Source organism: Chiloscyllium plagiosum, chromosome 24 (assembly GCF_004010195.1).
Source record: "Chiloscyllium plagiosum isolate BGI_BamShark_2017 chromosome 24, ASM401019v2, whole genome shotgun sequence".
Classification (NCBI taxonomy): Eukaryota; Metazoa; Chordata; class Chondrichthyes; order Orectolobiformes; family Hemiscylliidae; genus Chiloscyllium; species Chiloscyllium plagiosum.
The window spans coordinates 47959865-47980495 of NC_057733.1; the positions used below are offsets into that span (position 1 = coordinate 47959865).

At 41.3% G+C, this 20631-nt stretch overlaps 1 protein-coding gene and 1 long non-coding RNA gene across 3 annotated transcripts in view; one reads left to right on the plus strand and one right to left on the minus strand.

Moving 5' to 3' along the window:
• The window catches only part of rgs9b (regulator of G protein signaling 9b), a 91422-nt gene extending 83447 nt beyond the window's left edge, over positions 1-7975 (plus strand). Inside the window, exons 18-19 of the mRNA XM_043715031.1 lie at positions 3271-3770; positions 6130-7975. Of these exons, the coding sequence (XP_043570966.1) occupies positions 3271-3770; positions 6130-6286 (657 nt within the window). The 3' untranslated portion in view covers positions 6287-7975. The remainder of the gene's footprint in view (positions 1-3270; positions 3771-6129) is intronic.
• Positions 3656-20631, minus strand: part of LOC122562263 — a 42649-nt gene continuing 25673 nt past the window's right edge. For both annotated transcript variants that reach the window (XR_006315268.1, XR_006315269.1), the window contains exons 2-3: positions 12376-12460; positions 3656-3741 (exon numbers count right to left, since the gene is read on the minus strand). This is a non-coding gene — a long non-coding RNA (uncharacterized LOC122562263). The remainder of the gene's footprint in view (positions 3742-12375; positions 12461-20631) is intronic.

Here is a 20631-nt window from a genome sequence, read left to right on the forward strand (position 1 = left end):
GGTGAAGGATGAGGGGTGACTTGATAGAGGTTTTTAAGATGATCAGAGGAATAGATAGAGTAGACAGTCAGAGACTTTTTCCCCGGGGTAAGACAGAGTGTTACAAGGGGACATAAATTTACGGTGAAGGGTGGAAGGTATAGGGGGGATGTCAGGGGTAGGTTCTTTACCCAGAGAGTGGTGGGGGCATGGAATGCGCTGCCTGTGGGAGTGGCAGAGTCAGAATCATTGGTGACCTTTAAGCGGAAATTGGATAGGTACATGGATAGGTGCTTAAGCTAGGACAAATGTTCGGCACAACATCGTGGGCCGAAGGGCCCGTTCTGTGCTGTATTGTTCTATGTTCTATGTTCCACATGGAATGGAGGTAATATATTTTCATGGGTTAAGAATTGGTGGACAGGCAAGAGGCAAAGAGTGGGAAATAAATAGTTTTTTTCCTGAGTGGCAAGCAGTGACTAGTGGGGTACTACAAGGATCGGTGCTTGGGCCCAAACTTTTCATAATATATTTGAAAATTGCAATTTCCCGATGACATAAAACTGGACAGAATTATGAGTTATGAGGAGGTTGGAAGGAGACGTCATGGTGATTTAGACAAGTTGAGTCAGTGAGAAACACATGGCAGATGCAGTACAACATGGCTACATGCAGGTGTACACTTCAGAATACTGTAAATGGAAGAGTATCATTTAAATGATAATATATTGGAAAGTGTGAAAGTACAAAGGTATTAGGGTGTTCTGGTACACCAGTAAATGGAAATAGATAGACAGGTGCAGCAAGCAATTAGAAAGGTGTGTTGGCCTTCATTGCAAGAAGATTTGAGTTCAGAAGTAGGGAGGTTTTGCTTCAATTGGACAGGACCTTGGTGAGACTATACTTGGAGTATTGCACAGAGTTTTGGTCTCCCTGTGTAAAAAAGGATATACTTGCCACACAGAGAGTGCAGTGGAAGTTCACTAGGCTGCTACTATAGATGGCAGGACTACCCTTTGAGGAAAGATTGGTTCGACTTGGCTTGTATTCACTGGAATTTAAAAGGATGAGAGGGGATTCTAACAGGCTGGACAGACTAGATGCAGAGAGGATGTTTTCACTAGTTGAGACATGCTCCTTAACTAGCTGTCTCCTCCACAACATCTCCATGCTCCTCCAACCCCCCCAAAACTCCCCAACTCCCCACTCTTCCTCAACATTCCAACTTTTCTGCTACCTCCTCCCCCAAAGCTCCTTAGCTTCCATAGTTCTCCTCAACTCCCAAAGTTCCTCAACTTCCTCACTCTTCCTGAAATCCCCAACACTCCTCAATCTCCCTAACTACTACTCAATCTCCTTAACCCTTTTCAGAATACCTTTCCAAGTCCTTCACAAGCCTTCCTCCAATGATCCACAACCTCCCTACTCCTCCTAAGCATCTCTACACTTCATGAACCTCCACCACTGCTCTACTCTGGTGCGATATAAAGTAATAGCAAATTCATAGCTAACTGTTGACAAAATACATAGATACTGAGTGCAGAGTAACAATTCTCTCTCGGAATTCATAATCCTTTCACATACTATAGGCAGATTATGATGTTTGAGTTCCTTCATTAATTTACAATCTTTGGATCAATTACAAATACCTAGTTACTGATCAGTTTTGGTAGATTAACACTACAGAAGGTTACATGCTACATAAACAGTCCAGAAGGATGTTGTAATTATTTGAATGTTAGAAACCAACATTCAAATCCATTACATTTCTCTTCTTTTTATTCAGACTGCTTTCAGAATTACGTATCAATAGAGCTCAATTGCCAGTGGAGGGACTTTATGTGATAGTGTGAAATGAGTGATGGTAACATTCATTATATATTTTCCCCCATTTTAACGTTCAGTGGATTTCTGACCAGAAACCTCACGTGATGGAACACATAAATGTCCATCAGTAGTTAGTGCTTATTATATGACAAAGTACACAACCACTGCTTGTCAATCATCTCTCTTGACTTCACACTGGGTCATATTCATACTGAATTTTCCAATGCATTTTGGGATCATGAAAAGTACTCTGTTTCTGACCTTATCATAGCGAGATCTTCCATTTATAGAGAGAAAGAAAAATCACCCAGAATCCCCACAAAGGATGCGTATGAAAAGAATCAGTTCAAACAGGATTCGATTGCTGTTTGTAGAGTATCATTTGTCGGGCAATGGGGAAAAGATGAGGAAGTGGGATTAAATGAGTTGCTGTTGTAGAGAATTTACACACACCTGATGAACAAATGGCCTCTCTCTCTGTAACCATTCTTCGGCACCGTGCAAGCAGCTGCTTTAGCAGCTTTCACAGGATATAGAGATCAGAAAGATCTATAGTGACGACTCACTGAGGCAGTGGTAACAGTAACATTCAACACCCCGCTCTTATAGCAATGGCCTTCTCTTGGTAACACACGGCCTTCTGCAAACTGGAATGCACAGACCATGTTTGGAATTCCAGGCTTGCAATGTGGAAACAGGCATTTCTAGTGGATTCTCACTATGCTCACGACAGCAGAATGACAAAATGGATGTAGATTTAGCAACCCCCAATATATTTCTATACAAAGTATGATCACGATTTCCTCACCCTGCAGCTATGGCAACAGGTCATAAAAGGCACTATGGAGTACACCATGAACAACAGCTACTGGTGAACAACTTCTCAAAACAATTCGACCTTATGGAGAAAGTGAGGTCTGCAGATGCTGGAGATCAGAGCTGAAAATGTGTTGCTGGAAATGCGCAGCTTATGCCCGAAATGTCGATTCTCCTGTTCCCTGGATGCTGCCTGACCTGCTGCGTATTTCCAGCAACACATTTTCAATTTGATCTTATGGCCAACAAGTCCCCCAACAAATGAAAGGAAATTTATTCCTGCAATGTCATAACTCCAAATAAAAAATGGTTTCTTTTATTTAATTTACTCGCTACACAGACAAAAAGAATCAATTGTGTGATCCAATGCATTATTCTCTAAATTCTCTTTTATAGTTTCAACATAATCCTGGTGTCTGTCAGGCTTCAAGGTTTTTTTGTATTGAAAGGGTTGTGCTGGTGGCAACCAGAAAATGGTACAAGAAAGGCTCAGAGATGCTCAGTCATTGAGTAAATTCAAGACTGAGATCAGTATATATTTCCCTGATCTTACTGAATGGCCTTGCAGGTTGGAGGAGCCAAATAGACTATTACTGCTGCTATTATTATGTTCTTGTGCTCTAAATCATTTTTCTTATATTTTTATAGATATGTAGGTTTACTGCACCTGTTTCCCACCTGACGGTGTACACAGGCCTATGTATCTCACCTTGTTCCCTGAGTCCATCCTTATCCAATCCTGCCAACAGTGATCTGCCCTTCCGCACACCCAGGTACATCCCAGTAGCAAATAGTGCCTTCTGCCCCTCACCGATCAGTGTCGCATTAGACAGTACCCCAACAACGGGAAGAAAATGGCAGCAAAATCATTTGGTCTCTAATCAATTTTCCTCAGTTGCTGAAAATACTGAGTTGTCTGTTGAATCTGAATCAAGCACCTGCAACCAGATACCTGGGCCCGTGGAAACCAAACCTTCTCAGAAATCCAAAATGACTCTGTCCTTCAGCAGGTTTTTGAAACGGGGATTTTCAAATTCACCAGTCTTTGCAACATTGTCTCCCAAATGCATCTCATTGAACAATCGAAAAATCCAACCTCTGAATGGGGCAGAGAAGCAGCTACAACAAAAGACAAGAAGAATGTCCAAGTAAGCAATTTCACTTTTCAACCGCTCTCAGCTAATGATGACACTTTGAAGAGTTTTAGGAATAATTGTAAGCCAGTCAGATCATTGAATCTGTTCCTCCTACTCAATTAAATCAAGGCTGATCTATAATTCAATCTAACTTCTTCATATTTGTCCCATTAACCTTGATATCCTAATCTCTAGTCCATCCTGTGAAAACAGGGTAGTGTGTTGGGATGGCACATGCGATAATAAATTAGCACGTGCAAAGGAAATCAGTGATGGAGACATTATAAATGTCATTGGCATTTCTGGATTAAGAAAGTGTTATAAATACGTTTTATTTACAGAGGAACTGGAATATAGACCTGTTTAGACATATCTGGTTCAAGATGTTTTATCATGTGATTTCTCGAAACTGAAACATCACAAAGGTCAATGAGAATTTAGTTCATTTTATGCTTACAAAACATCAAGTGGAGAATCAAAGCTTTTGAGAGACAAGACAGGTTTTATTAATTTAATTACTAGACAGACTGGTGGAAAGGGCCCTGAGTGTAAGTTTACCCAGCAACAGTTTCTGAACTGCAGTTCCTATGTTTCCCAGTGAATTGTGTTGGGAAAGTTGAAGAAAGACTCCAGGCTGCAAAAGCTGGTTTCTAATTCTTCTGGAAAATAGCAGAAAATCAAAAACAGAATCAATTGCAAAGATCTCTTACGGTTGAAACATTTATAACCAACTCGACTTGAGTTGAAGTCTGATTTGAACAACATTTAAATTCTACAACAGTCACGTTGCAGCTTTGATAACAGGAAGTTGTCTGAGTCATGAGAAGTCTTTCTTTTTTAAATTCTTTGACTTACAACTGAAAATGGAAAGACATTAGCACCCTTTTTTAAAAACCCATTATCTTCTTATCATGTGTGACTGTGTATATTTAGGATTAAGTTTAATTCTGACCAGTGGCTTATGTCCTAACAACATGTTTAAAGAATATGCCCTTTTTAATACATGAGTTATTTCTGACTTTATTAAACAAACCTGGAGAAATGTCTTTTGCTCTAGGTTACAATCATGAAGTAACTGTAGTGATTGGTACCAGTTGGATCTTATTGCCTATGAGATCCTTGATTAGGGTTGTTAACCCAGGCCAATCAGGAAGCCCTGGCTGACCAATATTAACAGTGAATTTCTCCCTCCAATTCTATTTTGATTTAGTCCCTACCCTCCCCTTCACTGTTTTGATCACACAGCACTGTCCCTTGATGTGAAGGGCAGTGTTTGTCACTGGCCACTCGGGTGTTTTCCTATCTTCCTGGTGGTGGAATTTGAATAAAGATTCGTGCACCTTGTGTCTCTCACTGTGTCTCACACCTGCGCACACACACCATGGGTGCTGGGGATAAAATAAGCACTACCGCACTTAGGTGGTAGTGAGGGGGTTAATATTTAAAAAAAAGAAAAAAAAAGAAAAAAATTAACAGTGAATTTCTCCCTCCAATTCTATTTTGATTTAGTCCCTACCCTCCCCTTCACTGTTTTGATCACACAGCACTGCCCTTTGATGTGAAGGGCAGTGTTTGTCACTGGCCACCCGGGTGATTTCCTATCTTCCTGGTGGTGGAAATTGAATAAAGATTGGTGCACTTTGTGTCTTTCACTAAAAAAAAAGAAGAAAAAAAAATAACAGTGAATTCTCCCCCTCCCTCCCCTCGCGCCAGTTTCCCCCCATACCTGTCTTTCTCCTCCCACCCCACTCAGCCTCCATCCGTCCGCTTGCCCTGTCCAGTTGGACAGTGCCTCTGCCCTGCCTGTTGTCTAACGTATGGTGTCCCTTGCACCCGCAGAGAAAAAAAAATTAACAGTGAATTTAGCATCCCCTCAGTTAAGGGGACTGACTCTAAGCTGGCTGGCTACAGTCAATGTATTGTGCATAAGTAAATAAAGGGCAACTTGGTGATGGGATATTGTCTACTGTGCAATTATTCCAGTAACCATTTTGGTGATTAAATAAAATATTTACACTTTTGGTACAGTTTGTGAAGTCATGAGGCTTGATTCCCCACACAATCCTCCCTCAGAGTGATAACAAAGGAGTCTAGCTGGACTACAGAAATGGTCTGAACAGTGATCCCTGTGTTTGGCACTGTACCAACATCCATTACCATGATCTGACTGAACAATGAAGAATAGATTTGGTTCAGTTTTTGGAAAGCATTAGTGCCCATTTAACAGTTTCTCAGCATGAGTTAGTGCTTGCTGAAAAGATCACATAGTGAAATTAGAGGCAAATCGTTAAACAATTAAAAAGCCTAGAACAACAATGACCTTTTAAAAATAAATTTAAGTGGTTTATTATATTTTATTCTGTTCTTTTAGTTTTTTCCAAATCAAAGTAGATATGCCATCCGAGTGCAGAATTTACCCCATAGATTCTGAGGACGAGGATGAAGATTGTCATCGTACCTACAAGGATTCTGTGAATGAAGTCATTTGTCCCTGGGAGAGCGTGGCAGAGGAAAGTAATGCAGGATAATGGGAGTTCAATTTAAGACCAATGGACTATGAGATACCTAAGTACTTGAGTTGTCTTAGTGTGAAGAAAGCAGCTATTCTGCTAATTTAGCAAAAGCTGTTAAAGAAACACTCAACGTGATAGTGGTATTTTGTTTGTCACATTCTTAAATTCCTTCTTTTATTAATGACAAATTTTCACTTCCATTTCTCTTAGTAGAGCACTTCTGTTCCCTCACTTAGACCATTCAGGTTGCCTGAATTCTGCCACGAGCTGTGGGGAACTAAAACTATAGGCGCAAAGTAGAACATTGACCCTATAGAAGTGAGATTTAAAAATAAGAATTGGAAAACTCCACCCAAGAAAAGAATGTCACTGTAACCTGGACAGTCTAGCAGCATAGGGATGGATATAATAATTGCAGAGTGAAATGTTGCAATGCAATAAAAATAGTTTCATTTCTTTGTTTATTTTCCTTTGAGGTTCAATTTATATATCACAGTATTTCTTGGATAATAATAATCCTGAGTGCCCTATTGTTTAAGGATTATACCTGCTCTGAATGTACATGGAACTAAAAGATTTGGTTCCAGCTATGTATTTGTAATCTTCCTGTATAAAGGGATCAGTTATGATCTTGCTGGTATTGGCACTGTTTAAGTCATATGCATTTTTATTATATACATTTCTACTTTTATAAATAAAAAGAAAGACCTGCACTTATATAGCTCACAATGTTTGGATGTTCCAAAGAGCTTTCCAGTTAACACAGTGCTTTGAAGGATAGTCACTATTGTAACATTGCAAATAATATGTGAAAGTGTATGAACATGATATACTTGGCATTGACCAATGCTGTAACTTGTTAAGACACCAGAGTCTTTCGGATGTTCTAGCATACATGCGACACTTAATAATCTGAATTACAAAAGCAAAATTATGCACAGTTTATTTTCTGACTTTATTTGAAAGCAAAAGGTATGAGTCTAAACGTAGTTAGTAACAGCACTACCTGTGAAGTCCACCAATTACATTATACAATGATGTGATATTGATATAGTAGGTGATAATTAGTAGAAATAAAACAAAACAATAGATCTTTATGAAATCATGTGAATGTATTGACAAGATTACTCATTTGTAAGCATAATTAAATATCTATTAACATCTGGAAGATGCTTGTAAGCATCAATTAGTCCAAATTTTATGAATGAATTTGAGAATGTAAACTATGCTTTCTGTTACTAGTCCTGATGCTGTAATTCTATTGTACAAGTGCCTAAACAGAGAGTTTATTTATTGTGATTTTAGTAAATTTATATCCTCTTTATTTCTTAATCAGTGTGAGTGCAAGTACTTCAGATTGAGTTGCTCCTAAAAGTGTTCCTGTTTGTAAGGTAGTCTGGTGATAAATTAAAAAGTATTATTTCAAAGTGTTTGTGATCTCAGTGTGGGTCTCATGTTTTTTGACAAATTTTATTGAAATCAGTGGAACTATTAAATATTCTGTCTCACCCACCATGTAGACATCTGATATATTGTGAAGCCAGATTTCCTGGAGACCTCACATGGAGGAATACCTTACAGGATGAAGGTAGCCAGGTGCCTTCAGCCCCTGCCATTCCCCGCCACAGACTCTGCCTGTCCATCCCTCACCTCCAGCCTCTCTCCCATTCAACATTCACCCAGTCTCGGCTGCCTATTAGAATTATAGAATTCCTACAGTGTGGAAACAGGCCATTCAGTTTTTTAAGTCCACACAAACCCACCCAAATCCACCCCCCCCCCCCCCCCCCCACCTTTATCTCTGTAACCCAGAATCCCCCATAGTTAATCCACTTAAACTGCACATCCCTGGACACTATGAGCAAATTAGCATGGTCAATCCATCTAACCTGCACATCTTTGGACTGTGGGAGGTAACCAGAGCACCCAGACCAAACCCATGCAGACATGGGGAGAATGTGCAAACTTACTAAGCCAATTTCTGATTTGCCTCACCAAGTTTTCCTGAATTCCATGTGCTTTAACTCTCTCAATCAGTCTCCATGTGGGTTCTTGTCAAAAGCTTTGCTAAAATCCACATAAACTACATCAACTGAACTTTCCTCATCCATGCACTTGATCACATTTTCAAAAAATTCTAACAAATTCTCTGACAAAGCCATGCTGACTGTCCTTAGTTAACTATGCCTTTCTATATGGGTAATAATTTTCTCCAACAGTTTTCCTACTATTGATGTGAGACTCACTGGTCTTAATTTCATGGTTCTGCGTTGTATTGTTCTATGTTCTATCTTCTATCTCTACCACCCCTTTTGAAAAGTGGAACCATGTTAGCCATCTTTGGCACTCCCCCCGCATCCAGAGAAAAATTAAAAATTTGGACCAGAGCCTCTGCAATTTCCTGTCTTGCTTCCCACAGCAATTTATCCAAGCCAGAAGATTTGTCCATTCTTAAGTCCAACAGAGTTTCCGATCTCTCCTATTTCCTATGTCAAGCAGTGTAATGATCCTCACAATCCCTTTTCTTGTAAGGCTGTACTATTTCTTAAGTAACATATAAAAAATTGCCTTTATTCTAAATGAAATTGTGCAGTTTCTCCAAGGAACACAGAAGCTTTTAACCTCTGTGTTGCTGGACAAACTTGTGCCTGGCGTCGAAATAAACTGTGAAATCTTGCTGGAGCAGACCGCATTCCTGTTGATTATTTGACTGATCGCTGGCCAGGGACAAAAATGCTTTTAGAAATGCAGATACAATTCTTGCTACTCGGCCACAAAGTACTCAACAGGGTCCTAGTGTCCGGACAGAAAGTTCTACTGAAAGCATCTTTACAAAATTAGTAGTAGAGAATTTGCTTGCCCCAGGGTTATGACAAGTGATACCCCATTTGATAAGCTCTGGACCCACACTGAGATCCGCATCATGCTTCAAGATGCTCCCGATCCATTCGAGTGCCCAACATTAGTTTTAATTGGCTAGCACAAATCTGCTGTAATTATAGTTGCTTGCTTCAGGATGTCCAGACTTTAATGAACTTGGCATACATGACACATTGGGCAACTATTAAAGACTCTGTTGTATTTCCCCTGCGTTGTGGGCGAATGTAGAGCCATGAAAAACTTGCCTTGAAAATATTGTTAGAATTGCAAGTGCAAAGGCTGAGAGGTATTTAGATTTTGCACACTTGGTTAAGCAATTATGTGCCACAGCCAGGATTTATGAGACTAAATGCCCTAACATTGACTGTTCTGGAATGTGAGGGCCTCATTACCCTTACAACAAAGGAATAAACAAAAGCTAAAACCTGAGATATGAAGAAGGTTTTGGATTTGATTTACATTTTGGAAATTTAACATGATTCCTTTTAAGGGTAAGGACCCTTCAGTGATCATGAAATTAAATATTAACTCCTGTTCTTCTTCCAGGCCATGACTGCCCTATTGTCAGTTTCTAACTAATCTCTTTTATCCTTACATGAAAGGATCCTTACCTTATTCAATTTCAAATCAGTTTCATACAGAGGAAGACAAGATTATAACCTTTTTTTTGTTTCAGATTCATTTGTTTCATTAATTTTAAGACTGCTGTGTTTCATTGATGATTATGATGTGCGAGTCATAGCTTTATTGAGGGAACCCCCTCCCTCAATGACAATTGAAGTTTCAATTTAACATTAGGTTATGTTAAATCATGTGATAAAATTAATATCCTATGATAAATATCTGTGTCTTTGGATTCAGCCGTTATTCATGCATTAGAAGCTTTTTTGTTACCATCTATAGCATTGTAAATGAGCAATGACTGGTCAGGACCAGTTAAGGAACCTAATCTTGGATTTGAATTAAGGGACTAGAACTGGGTAATTATAGTAGATTTCAAAGTTGGAAACTGTATACATTTTACATTTTAAAAATTGAATACTGAATAAATTAATTTCCAATTTATATTGATGACTTTTAAAATGTCTTAGTTGCTTGTTCACTTTCCAGCTCTGAATTACAGATTATTATTTATTTATTATTTTTAATAGTCAATTGTATTAGCCCGAATCACAAAATCAAAATTAATTGGCAGGATCGCTCGTTTTTATTCCTTTACACATTGTCAGTGACCTGTCTCATTGTCTCATGATTAATTTGAAGCATGGCTGCATTAATTTGTTGTTAACTAAAGAATGGAAAGCTACCTTACTGGCCAGTTGAAGAAATTCTGCGTGTGATTGGTGGATAGAGGTATATTAGCAAATGGAACTCCCAAAAGCTGGAAGGTGACTGTGAATGGGTATACGAAAAAAAAAGCAACATAAGAAAATGTGTAAGGCCATTAAGGTTGAGAAATACACCAACAGGATTAAAGCAACAATACTGTAAAATAGAGAACTTAGATTCTACGAGGAATCCCGAGCCTATGTCTGGCACACCGACCCTTTTTGAGGATGGGGATTTTGTTCCTGGATACCCACTGAGCCTCTAACATCTCCTAATTGTCCCCAGAACACCATCCACTTATTGCAAACCTTTCCTTCTTTTGACAATGAAGCATCCATTCTTCATAGCCGATAAAACCGGCCCAATTTGCTCAATATGTCCAAAGGTAATATAAATGTAAATGCAGTGAAATTCTGGCAGTAGCCTGAGTACGAGTGGCTTGTGTTGCAAGACTGAAATATGTGGCTATCTGCCTGACGGAAGTGATATACAACTGAACAATAATCAAGAAGCTCAATTACCTCTGTTTAGCCCTATGCTACTGCAATGTTTTCCCCCTGGAGTTGCTGACATGATCCAGACCAATAGTACGAACCAGTCCAGGAATTTCCAGTCGCAAATGAGATGAGCAGTGATTTTCTATTGGGATGGCCAGAATCAGACTGAACCACAATGCAAGTTACAGGTAAAACTGATTATATCCAGTGCCCTCGTGATCCCAAATGCCGTTTCCCGGATCAGATATGATTGATTTGAACCAGGATATCCACTGGGGGCGGAACCTACCTCAGGGCCCACCCGAAGACCACTGCTGGGCAACCTTTTCCCGAGGGGACCCTGTGAATGGGGACAGGCAGGCCCCATCATTTCACCTTTGAGACTGGGAATAAGACAGCAAAATCCCCCAGGGACAAATGTATGGCCCTTGCTTTAACTTTTGAAATGTGGCCACTAGGGAGTGACGTGTCTTTAATGTTACCTTGGAGCTGATGTGGGGAATCAACATGTCTTTCATCCTAGCGAAAGGGACTCTTCATCGTGCTTTTAATATGATCCACGATTTTGGAACCTTGTGGGAACATTGAAGATTTTTAACCACCGAGGGGCAGCGTTATAGTAATGCTGTTTTGTCCAATCAATCTGGCAGTAATCAAGGTGTTCGGCTCATGCTGATGAAACTGATACTGTTTCTAAAGTAGTGGGCAAGTAAATGCAGCTACAAAGCAGGCAGCCTTACACCCCAAACTTCTAGTCCCCCAGCAAAACCCGGTTAGACACAGTATAAGGATGGGTATGCCAGACCTGGGTAAGGTACAGAATTCACAGGGGAAGCCCCTGCTGAAGAGCACAAACTATGGCCTTAAATAGGGTACTTCTTCAATACACAAAACAGAATGTGGATGACCCCTATTGGACAAGTTTGTGTTCCTTCCTTGCTGCTGCCTATTTTAATTGATTATGTGTATTTTGTATACACTTGGGCAAGGGGGAAATGGTTTATACTTTATTACAATGGGCTCTCTGAGTCTCCAACCTCGTTGGGAAGGACCCTTCCAGGTCCTCCTCACCACCCCAACTGCTGCTAAGATCGCCGAATATTCCACCTGTGTTCATCTCCATCATTGCAAGTTCATCAGATGAGCCCCTTGCAAGGGGGGAGATGATGAAGATTGAAATTGTCCTGCTGTGTGGACTCGCCATTGCCAGCATTGGTGCACAAGAAGGGACAGTTTACCTGTGCGATCCTGAGCAACCAGCAACTGTGTACCAACTATGCCAAAAAAAACCCTTGTGTGCCGAGAAACTGAACGTTACCAAGAATTACTGTTGCAGTGGTCAACTGCATCAAAAAGATTGAACAATTCATTTACAGAACAAGTCTAAATGGTCTTTACCCGGTCGAGGTGTTGTGTGCCAGTTTGATTTCAGTTGTGCTATGGGCGACCCTGGTGCGCCTTGCCCCCTTTCAAATAGGTCACACTGCAAAAGAGCAAAAGAGGAAAAGTTATCTTTAACTAACAATTTGTTTCTCCAAAGTCACAATATAATATTTGGCAGGGTGAAGTGATCTGTTACGCCCTGACTTCAGCGAAAGACTTTTTGGCCCCTTTTCCCCTCCCGAATCCCAATGAAGGAGTATGGAAGGCTACTAAAGCATTTACGGGACATAATATTTCTTTTGATTATTATCTATCCCCACCTTCATTATGAGACCACTATTGGTACCCACATCTTCCCAATTGTGGGAAGGAACCATTGTGGGATAATAACCACATCTCTTAGTGAAAGACCCACCTCTTTCTATTAAACGACTTTATAAACACTCAAGACAGCCATATTTTGTAGCCATGGACTACCCATATGTTCAAGGAAATCACAAAGACAGGGCCACTTCTTATTGGGAAGCTCCCTCCATTATCTATACTAAACCTGGTTACTAATCTTTTTCAGCCAAGGCAAAGATGTCCTTAATGAAATAGGCACTCCCTGTGCTGTAAATGCAGGAACACTTTTTCCGACCATGGTTCCCTGTCTGATTACTTGGGAATGGGATTGGGATTTCCCTGTTAAACGTCCTGTCTGACCTGAGTTTTGCGCACATTGGAGAAAAGCTAAGACTTTGAGCTCCACTAAGACTGACTCTCTGGGGTATGCATTCCTTAGTACCTTTACCTTAGGAGGATCTGCAGGAATTACCAGCCATCAAAATTGAAATGATCTCATCTGCGGTCTCACCCTCTCGAATAATGAGATTGCTGCTGCCCTGGCAGGAATTAGGGACATACTTTCAGAACTACGCCTATTACCCCTCGATTACATACTGGCAAAGAAAAGAGGAGTTTGCACCATCGTCAAAGGCAAATGCATCATGGTGGTCACTGACCTCATCGAAAATATCACTAGCCATATAGATCACATCCGCACTTTTGTCAGCCAAATGACTGAAGGTGCAGGATGGGGAGATTGAGGTTTTGGCTCATGGTACAATTGGCTGATCAATATGCTGCTATTGTTTTAGTTGGTCTTTTGTTGGTATTGCTATTGTTAAAGTATTACTGCTAAAATATTAGCATCTATTGACAGCATCGGTCCTACCCAGAAAATGCTTCTTCTCCATTCAGTTGAAGATGAGGAGGTGTCATTGCCTATCCCTGCTTCCTCCCTGGAGGAGGAGGAAATATGGCAGTCTTGGGCTTCCATTCAGTTGGACTAATCTAACCCATGCCCTCACATCCTATGGTGTGGTCATGGAATGACCAAAGTGGGGAGATGAGAATCTAAAATCTGGAATTAGACTGTTGTCAGGAGTAATCATTTTTTTATGCATGTTTTTATTAACAACAAAATGGCTTCTCAATACAAAGTAATATAACAAAATGGCTTCAGGTTGCATTCCTGCCCTGCTGAACTAACTGAATAAAAGATAAAGCAGACAACGGAGCCTTCACAGCATGGAATTAACTAAGCTAGATTGGATGTTACTAACTATTTTAGTTAACCTTGAAATGCAGGTGGGAAGAGATAAATGTGTAGTAAACAACTTTGTTTTCCAGAAAATATCATTGAGTTAACCTGCTGTCCATTATGTCAATTATCACATTTTATTGGATTTATTCTGTAATTAAGGCTGTACTATTTCTTAAGAAACATATTAAAAATTGCCTTTGTTCGAAGTAAAATTGTGCAGTTTCTCCAAGGAACACAGAAGCTTTTAACCTCTGTGTTGCTGGACAAACGTGTGCCCAGCGTTGAAATAAATGGTGAAATCTTGCTGGAGCAGACTACATTCCTGTTGATTATTTGACCAATCACGGAACTGAGAGAACCCACCTGGGGGTCAAGATCTTCACCCCCACATTGATCTGCTGTAGATGTACTTGCAAGGAGATTTTCCCAGTCAACTTTGGCCAGACCCTGCTTTATGTTAATAAAATCTTCCTTCTCTCAACCCAAAGCTATCTTTTTCCCTTGTCCAAAACAAATTTAAACCATACTGTGGTGTGATCGCTAATGATCCCCCACTGCCATGTTGAACCCTTGTCTGGCTTCTTTCCCCAGAACCAGATCCAGCGCTGTGCCATCCCTTGTTGGGCCTCCTACATATTGATACAAAAAAACTCCCCTGCATATAGTTCAATAAATCTGCCCCTCTAAACACTTTGTACTATGACTATCCCAGTTTATGTTAGGAAAGTTGAATCCTCTAGTATAATTACCTGATATTTACTCTTGTACACTCCGTGAATTGTCTACATATTTGCTCCTCTATTTCCCACTGACTCTTTGGAGGCCTACAATACACTCTCAGTAATGTGACTGCCCCCTTACCATTCCTAAATTCCACCCTAAAAGCCTCATTTGAGGACCTTCTAAGATATCATCTCTCCTTATTGCACTAATTGATTTTTAGATTAGATTAGATTACTTACAGTGTGGAAACAGGCCCTTCGGCCCAACAAGTCCACACCGACCCGCCGAAGCGCAACCCACCCATACCCCTACATTTACCCTTTACCTAACACTACGGGCAATTTAGCATGGCCAATTCACCTGACCTGCACATCTTTGGACTGTGGGAGGAAACCGGAGCACCCGGAGGAAACCCACGCAGACACGGGGAGAATGTGCAAACTCCACACAGTCAGTCGCCTGAGGCGTGAATTGAACCCAGGTCTCTGGCGCTGTGAGGCAGCAGTGCTAACCACTGTGCTACCGTGCCGCCCATTAATTTCTTAATTAATAGTGCTGCACCACCACCCTTTTTACACCCTCCTCCCTTTCCTAAATATCCTATACCCTGGAATGTTGAGTTGCCAGTCCAGTTCTTCTCTCAACCATGTTTCTGTGATGGGAACAACATCACACTCCCATGTATCAATCCAAACCTTTAACTCGCCAATCTTACCTACTACACATGTATAATTAAAGTAAAGACCATCCACCATTGCCTTACTCTCTTGACACTCAACATAGTTGAACTCACTCTGAACTTGCTTCCTTTGCTGCAGCAAAATGAGTCTTTATTTCATCAATATTCTGCATCCTCTCCCCCTGCCAGACTACTTTAAACTCCTCCTAACAGCACTAGTTGCAAGGATGTTGGTCCCAATGTGGTTCAGGCGTAGACTGTTCCATATGTACAAGTCCCACCCTCCCCAAAACTGTCCCAGTGATCCAGGAATCTCAAACCCTCCCTTTTGCACCAACTCTTGAGCCATGCATTCATCTGTCTTATTTTCTTATTTCTAGCACATGGCACCAGGAGTAATGCAAAGATTACAACCGTCAAGGTCCTGCTTTTGATCTACTGCCAACTTCCTGAATTTTTGAAGCAAGACCTCATTCCTCACTTTGCCCATATTGTTGATATGAATATGTACCATGACCTCTAACTTATTACTCGCTCCTTTCAAAATACCCTGCAGCCATTCAGTGATATCCCTGACCCTGGAACCACAACACCATCCTGCAGAAACTGCTCCACTGATTGAAGAATCCTCTATCACTAGGGGATATTTCCGATAGGGTGCAGGCAAGTACCATTAAAAAAAACTGAACAAGATATCAGCCTTTGTTACAGCAAATGGGTTAAGCCTTTAAACCTTTACCGCCCTTAAGCCTTTAAATACTTTGAGCTGGATCTAGTAGGAGGAAAGAGTGTGGTCAGTGATATGTTGCCAAATAACCCCAGCAGCCTGTTATGTGATACATGGTTAGGGTTGGTGAATTCAAAAGTAGAGGGCATATTTTTTAAGGTGAGGAAAAAGATTTAAAATGGACCTGAGGAGCAACATTTTCACAGACAGGGTGATTTGTATGTGGAAGGAATTGCCAGAGGAAGTGGTAAATGCAGGTACAGTTGCAACATTTAGGTACATGAATAGAAACGGTTGAGAGGGATATGGACCAAATGCAGGCAAGTGGGAGTAGTTTAGTTTGGGAAACCTGGTCAGCTTGGACGAGTTGGACCAAAGGGTCTGTTTCTGTGCTGTATGACTCTACCACTCTATTAATGTAGACAGTCTAATATAGCAAGTAGCAGTTGACTTATAAAGAGGAACTCACTCTTTTTGTCAAACGTGGGTGGGGAAAGATTGAATTTATCAATTCTTCCCGAAAGGACATAAAAATGATCAAAAATTACAAAAAGAAAATGGACACAGGTTGCCATAAGAGAAAAAATTCATTGAAGCTGTGCTGGCTCTTTCAAACAACAGTTTAGTTCATCTCAATCTTCTGCTCTTTCTTCACATCCCTGTAATTATCTTTCTTCTCAATCACTCATCCAATTTCATTTTCAATGCTACTGGTGAATCCGTTTCCACTGTACCATTTCCTTCACTGCCTGCAATCACCTCTCCCTTCCACACTCTCCGCTTTCTCTCCCTCCATGGCACGTTACTGGGATAATTGCTTTTTACTGATGGTGCCAGCGTATGGCTTGACATGTAATTTTCCTACCGGGTAAGCCACTTAGGACTGAGTTGAGAAAACATTTCTTCCATCAGAGGGTCATCAACCTGTGGAATTTGCTATCATAGAAAGCTGTGGAGGCTGCGTTATTGTGTATATTCAAGAAAGTGACTGATAATAATTTATATATTAAAGACATGGAGGGGAATGGAGAGAAAGTAGGAATATAGCATTGAGATGGAGGATCAGCATTGATCTCATTGAATGACCAAGCAGGTTTGAAGGGTCATAGGGCCGAATACCTACTTCTACTCTGAGTTTCTATGTGTCCATGAATGCCCTGTTTGAGATATATTGGCCCCGAAAAGATCAAAGATACATCAGGTCAGGTGAATTGACCATGTGCAGGTTGGGGTGAATTAGCCATGCTATTGTCCAGAGTGGTCAGGATGTGTAGGTTAGGTACATTAGTCAGGGGTAAATGAAGAGTAATAAGGTAGGGGGGATGGGTCTGGGTGGGATACTGTTCAGAGGGTCGGTGTGGACTTGTTGGGCCAAAGGGCCTGTTTCCACACTGTAGGGATTCTATGGTTCTCTGATTCTAGGTCTTTACCATTTCCAGCAGCCTCCTCATTGAGTTATGAAGAACTTCAAGAGAAATGATGGGCAGAGATGCATGACAATAACTCCCCGTCCCTGGGGATAATTACAGGGATGTGAAAATATGGGCGGCACGGTGGCACAGTGGTTAGCACTGCTGCCTCACAGCACCAGAACCCGAGTTCAATTCCCACCTCAGGCAACTGTCTGTGTGGAGTTTGCACATTCTCCCCGTGTCTGCGTGGGTTTCCTCCGGGTGCTCCGGTTTCCTCGCACAGTCCAAAGATGTGCAGGTCAGGTGAATGGCTGTGCCAAATAGCTTGTAGTGGTTAGGTGAAGGGGTAAATGTAGGGGAATTGGTCTGGGTGGGTTGCTCTTCGGAGGGTTGGTGTGGACTTGTTGGGCCAAAGGGCCTGTTTCCACACTGTAAGTAATCTAATCTAATCAAAAAACTGCCATGGCTGGCCCTATTATTGTAGTGGAAGTGTATGAGTGTTCATGTGGGATCCAATAGGAGGATTCTGTTGAAAAAGACTGATGGCTAGTCACCTACAAATGGTCAAAGAGTTTGATTGTCTACCAGGAGGTCTGTGTACGGTACTGGAGGATTCCACCTTCTATTTGTGAGGTCATCTCACGTGGCATTGAATCAATCAGTCATGGAGGATGTGGTCAACTCCAAATCCCCAGTATATATCCCCAGGAAAGAAGAAACATACTCAGGTGAGGACCAGGCCACCATGGCTGACAAGGGATGTCAGGGACAGCGTAAGAGCGAAAGGAAAAGCACGCAATGTAGTGAAAATTACCGAGGGAAAAGATGAAATATGAGGGTAAGCTAGCTAGTAATACAAAAAGAGATTGCAATAGTTTTTTTGATATATAAAAGATAAGAAAAGGGTAAGAGTGACATTGGACCATTGGAAAATGAGGCTGGAGAAGTAGTAATGGGGAACAAAGAACTGGTAGAGGAACTGGACAGGGACTTCAGTTTTCACAGCGGAAGACAACAGCAACATACTAGAACTTCAAGAGAGTCGGGGGCAGAGGTGAGTGTAGTGGCCATCACTAAGGAGAAGATGCTGGGGAAGCTGAATGGTCTGCAAGTAGATGAATCGCCCAGGCCAGATGTACTACACCCCAGAGTTCCAAAGGAGGTTACTGAGGAGATAGTAGATGCATTGGTGGTGATCTTTTAGGAATTGCTGGAGACAGGGAAGTTCCAATAGGACTGAAAAATGGATAGTGTAACACTCCTGTTTAAGAAGGAACAGAGGCGAAAGACAGGAAACCATAGGCTGTTTAACCTGAGCTCGATCATTGGTAAGGTTTTAGAGTGCATTATTAAGGACAAGATTGCAGAGTACTTGGAAGTGTTTGATAAAGTAGGGCTTTGTCAAGGGGAGGTCACGCCTGATAAGTCTGTTCAAATTCTTTGAGGATGTAATGAGCAAGTTAGATAAAGGAGAATGTGATCAATTTGGATTTCTAGAAGGCCTTTGGCAAGGTGCTGCTAAAGAAGTTAAGAGCCATTGTTGTTAGGGGCAAGGTACTGGCATGGATCGTAGATTGGCTGGCTGGCAGAAGGCAGAAAGTGGGGATAAAGGGCAGCTGGTGACTAGTAGAGTTCTGCAGGGGTCAGTGTTGGAACCACAACTATTCACACTATACATTAACAATCAGGACAAATGAACTGAGGGCATAGTTGCTAAGTTTGTAGATGATGCAAAGATAGGTGGAGGGACAGGTAGGGTTGAGGAAGTGAGGAGGTTGCAGAAGGACTTGGACAGGCTAGGAGAGTGAGCAAAACGTTGCACACAATACACAAAATGTGTGAATGCATGAGGTTATGCACTTTGGTAGGAAGAATGGAGGCATAGATTATTTTCTAAATGGGGAAAGGCTTGGGAAATCTGAAGCACAAAAGAACGTGGGAGTCCTTGCAAGTACAAAGTTAAAGTGCAAGTTCAGTTGGCAGTTAGGAAGTCAAATGCAATGTTAGCATTAATTTTGAGAGGGCTAGAATACAAAAACAGCGATGGACTGCTGAGCTTGAATAAGGCTCTGGTCAGACTGCATTTGGTATGTTGCACACAGTTTTGGGCTACATATCTAAGGAAAGACGTGTTGAGATTGGAAGGGATCCAGAGGAGATTTACTTTGGGGATGAAGAGCTTGTCATATGAGGAGTGGATAAAGACTCTGGGTCTTACATTGAAGGAATTTAGAAAGATAAGAGCGTGGGGATTTGATAGAAATTTACAGAATACTGAGCAGACTGGAAAGAACAAATATGAATGTTTCCACTGGTACAACAGACTAGTATCTGAGAGTATAACTTCAGAGTGAAGGGATGACCCTTTAGAACTGAGCCAGAGGGTGGAGAATCTGTAGAACTCATTGTCACAGAAGACTGTGGCGATCAGGTCATTGAGTGTATTTAAGACAAAGATAGGCTCTTGATTAAGGGAATCAAGGGTCATAAGGAGAATGTGGGAGAATGGGGTTGGAAAACATATCAGCCAAGATTGAATGATAGAGCAGATATCATGAGCCAAATGGCCTAATTCGGCTCCAAAATCTTATGGTTTTATAGTAGTAGGGCTCTAGGTAATTGACCTTGTAGTGGAAGCTGAGTTCATTGTGGTGTAGACTCTGGGTTCTAGCTTGTTCGGTCTGAAGATAAGCTGCAAACTGGATGCAAACTGTAACCTTACTTCTGCACTCTGCTTAAACCACAAAGTTAGGTTTAAAGAGCTGGTCATAGAGTCATAGTCATAGAGATGTACAGCATGGAAACAGACCCTTCGGTCCAACTCGTCCATGCCGACCAGATATCTCAACCCAATCTAGTCCCACCTGCCAGCACCCAGCCCATATCCCTCCAAACCCTTCCTGTTCATATACCCATCCAAATGCCTTTTAAATGTTGCAATTGTACCAGCCTCCACCACATCCTCTGGCAGCTCATTCCATACACGTACCACCCTCTGCGTGAAAATGTTGCCCCTTAGGTCTCTTTTATATCTTTCCCCTCTCACACTAAACCTATGCCCTCTAGTTCTGGACTCACCAACCGCAGGGAAAAGACTTTGTCTATTTATCCTATCCATGCCCCCTCATGATTTTATAAACCT